Below are 3,547 nucleotides of genomic sequence, written 5' to 3' on the forward strand. Positions count from 1 at the left end.
TAAGAAATTTATAATTTATATTAAATTATTTAGAAATTAATTTACTTTTAGAAGATTTTAAAACCCAACAAAATTCTCTTATTTCGTCTATTCATTAATGAGTTATAACACTTTTAAATATAGAAAAATTGATTCTTTCCATAAATGATACTCGTAGAATGTTTATAAAGTAAATTTATTATTTAAAAAAGGCAAAAATGTGAAGATAAGTGTGAAATTAGTCGTGAAAGGATCATCAGTCCAAGCGTAAATAAAGCCGCAGCAATGGAAAACAGTATGTTTTTGGCAACCTGCTCATTGTCTATTGTGCTTCTATGGTGGGGATGGGATTTATTGTAAGGGATACCGACTCATTCCCACTGGCGCCATGTTAGGCTTATTATACGCTCTGTTGAATAACAATAACCTCACAGCCTCTTGACGTCATCCGGTTCACGTGGCAGAGGCGTGGTTTTTAAGTAGTGCCTACTTCTCGCTCGGAGGGGGTCTCGAGTGTGGTAACAAAATACTTGAATAAAAGAAAAATCGAATTTTCCAAACAACTTTTCTTTCCTTTTTTTTATTCTTTTCAATTGCTTCTACATGTAACTGATATCGATTGTCAACCAAGTATATGTTATCTGAAAGACCTCATAACACATACATTTACATATTTACAGACATATACAGGATTTATATGGTGTTGTATATATATACATAGACAGAAGTTCAATGAAGATTTTTCAGGTTTTTAGTACGTAAAAGAAAGCAAATATATCTAGATACACTTATTAACGAGGGATGCACAGAGAACATTTATGTGTAAACATCGTAGATTATATTAATTTTTAACTCTAAAGAAAGTCATTGTCCATTCTGGCAGGTCAGTGAATCTGTCGTTAAAGATAATGTAGTAAGTACGCTTCTGCGATTGGGATTTACACCAAGATTCTCCCAGTTGATCCATGATAATCGTGCAGTTAAATCTGAAATGGTAAACTATGATCATTCACCTAATAAAGGAGCATAATTCATCGTTTAGGAGCCTCCTGTGTAATATATAACTACTTGAACCCCTGCGGCTCGTCTTCGGAAGCCATAATAAATGGGAAAATCATTCCTTTGTAGTTCTTGAAGATAAATTTTAAAGACAAGTAATTATGTTATACACGAAGCTCCCATTAAAGCATTTTATGATGAATTTTATGAATTTTTTAATTGAGTTTAGATGAAGCATAATAAAATTTAGCTATCTTAAGTAATTTGTTATCTGTATAAATACCTTAACAGTAAAATTTGACGCAATTTTAATTCAATTTTGGGTTTGAATTATGGTAATTATATTATATTACATTGCTGTTCCCTTGGCTAATTAGTTAAATGAAAATAAGTAAAATTATTTGAACTTTTATACGCTAAGACTGCATTAAACAATTTAAAACTCGGATAAAATTTTAGATATAGAAATAGAAATGTACCCAAGTATTAATTCATAATTCTTAGATAGATCTACAGCCAAGTATAGCATACAATCTTACTAATTAATTGTATTTACCACCGCTTATGATAAAAAAAATGTCCTTAAATAGAATTAAGTCGTTCTACCAAAATTTAATATAATCTAACGGACTTTATAACATTGGACCAAATCAGGTCGATAAAGAAGAAAGTGTTTATAGAATTCTAAGAATTTTTATATTATCGATCAAGCTACAGCCTATGCAGGGTTTTTTATAATAACTTTTTATAATAAGACTACAAAAGTAAATATTACTTAATTTTTAAATTAAGGTTTTAATTTGTAAGACAGCTCAGGAATATTAGGACAGTTTACGTTGTAAGGAATGAAAAAAAGTGAGTAATTCTATGGTCTTAAATAAAAATACCTTACTCGGCAACTTATAGGCCTGCATATCGCAGCTTAAGGAATATTCTTAATAAAATAATAATAATATGTAAGCGAATTACCTACCGCTTGTGTTCCATTCAACTGCGTGTTCTCCTTTGATCTCTCCCTTGAGACACTTCTCAATATGAGTTAAGGGATCATAATTAGAAACCAGGATTTCTCTAAGCAGAGCGATGTAAGCAATGGCCAGTCTCAAAGTGTCGATCTTCGATAGTCTTTTTTCGAAAGGGAATGTCGGTACGTGACAACGAAGCTCTTCAAACGCGCTGTTGATACTCATCATCCGTTTTCGTTCTCGAATATTAGCAGCGTGTCTCTGTACTTTGTATGGACTGTGAGGGGATGTCCCACAGTAATGACTTCCGTAGTCTCCGTAATATGGATCCCTATGCACTCCTGTAAGGAAATAATACAGTTTCGTCACAAAATTCCTCGGTATTATCACCAACAAATTACATAATTAGAGTCCAGTCCAGGATTTCTTCATTTGTCTTAATAGTTATATTCCCGAATAATCTATAATTTAACTTGTTTATTAACAATCCAGTTTATATAGAAATTAAAGTATTTCAGAATTAAATTTATTTACTTTAATACAGTTAAGTAAAGGTTATTGCTAAAGTCGTCATTAAATTCTGGGAATGTTTTCTATTCTTTAAGGAAAAATTAAATCCTTTTACTCAAATTCCTTTACAGATAAAAATAGAAAAAATGTAGAAACATCAAGCTTTTAGTTCATTTTCAGAGACGAGAATATTTTCCAATTTTGAAATAATCCCGAATGACTTGTTTAAATTTAAATGGAAAATCTGTTTAATTATAGTTAAAACTTTAGAATTTGAATCGTAGACTTCGCGCGCCGAAACTAAAGGCATTCTTAACCCAAATATACGAGAAAAAGAATAGTTAATTAGCAATTTAGACAGATAAATTAAAAAGACTTGCCTGCCATACATGGCGGATAGGACAAAGCAGTCAAACTATGATTGGCATAATCACAGGTGGGTCTATCTTCGGCCTCCTGAGCAACAGCAACATCTTCGGACGTCGATTCCCTCATATGACCACCATCCTCGTAACGACAAGGATGAGGTGGCATACCTTCCCTGACAACACTCCTCGAGGAATTACTGTAATTAGCAAATTGGCTAGTAACACCGAAATTACTTTGGTTGTGATATTCCTCGCAAGTAAAATCGTTGTTATAATCTTCGGGCGAACTAGCTGAAAAGTTAGCATAGGCGACAGGAGATGACATACTGGGGAATAAGCCCAGACTCCTTCTTTTATATATCTCGCCGATGGGTGGCTGGCGTGCAGTCAGTCACCGAATTGTCGAGCGAAAATATGGTTTGGAAATCGAAATTATGAAAATGGAAAGTGGTTGTGTCGTGTGAGCTTGTGTGCCCGGCGGTGGATCGCTCCTAGACAGCTACTGGTCTTGTCGTGTGCTATCAAGTCAAGCTGGCATCAAACAAGAGATTGTGGATTTACACAGGAGGGTGTGTACTTGACAGGAATCTAGTAACGGCTACCGTTAGACTGCATTTTCTCATTTATACAAACTGTCAGTATCAGCTGACCAATAGTACCCGAGCATTCACTGCTTTCTCATCAACATTTCAATTGTCGATTCTGGAAATGGCGGTAACGGCAACT

The 3,547-nt window shown here is 33.9% G+C and overlaps 1 protein-coding gene across 2 annotated transcripts; it reads right to left on the reverse strand.

The window, feature by feature from the left end:
- Positions 1-552: 552 nt before the first annotated feature.
- Positions 553-3,315, reverse strand: LOC111642293. 2 transcript variants are annotated; one of them, XM_023388624.1, is made up of 3 exons: positions 2,834-3,315; positions 1,952-2,284; positions 553-965 (listed from the first exon to the last, which is right to left on the reverse strand). In XM_023388624.1, exons 1-3 carry the CDS (start codon positions 3,144-3,146, stop codon positions 844-846), a joined length of 768 nt encoding a protein of 255 aa, XP_023244392.1. In that variant the 5' UTR covers positions 3,147-3,315; the 3' UTR covers positions 553-843. The 2 variants fall into 2 exon arrangements, with proteins under 2 accessions (XP_023244392.1, XP_023244391.1); XM_023388623.1 differs by having other exon boundaries at positions 1,948-2,284.
- Between the last annotated feature and the right edge of the window lie 232 nt (positions 3,316-3,547).

Source organism: Centruroides sculpturatus, unplaced genomic scaffold (assembly GCF_000671375.1).
Source record: "Centruroides sculpturatus isolate CEXI.00-Female unplaced genomic scaffold, Cexi_2.0 scaffold1425, whole genome shotgun sequence".
Taxonomy (NCBI): domain Eukaryota; kingdom Metazoa; phylum Arthropoda; class Arachnida; order Scorpiones; family Buthidae; genus Centruroides; species Centruroides sculpturatus.

Excerpts from the sequence above, each read along its gene's own strand:
- LOC111642293 (XM_023388623.1), bottom strand. The coding sequence starts at position 3,146 with ATGTCATCTCCTGTCGCCTATGCTAACTTTTCAGCTAGTTCGCCCGAA. Across the intron at positions 2,285-2,833 it reads CTATCCGCCATGTATGGCAG|GAGTGCATAGGGATCCATAT; the intron begins GCAAGTCTTTTT and ends ATTTCCTTACAG. Across the intron at positions 966-1,947 it reads GAATGGAACACAAGCGGTAG|ATTTAACTGCACGATTATCA; the intron begins GTAATTCGCTTA and ends TTACCATTTCAG.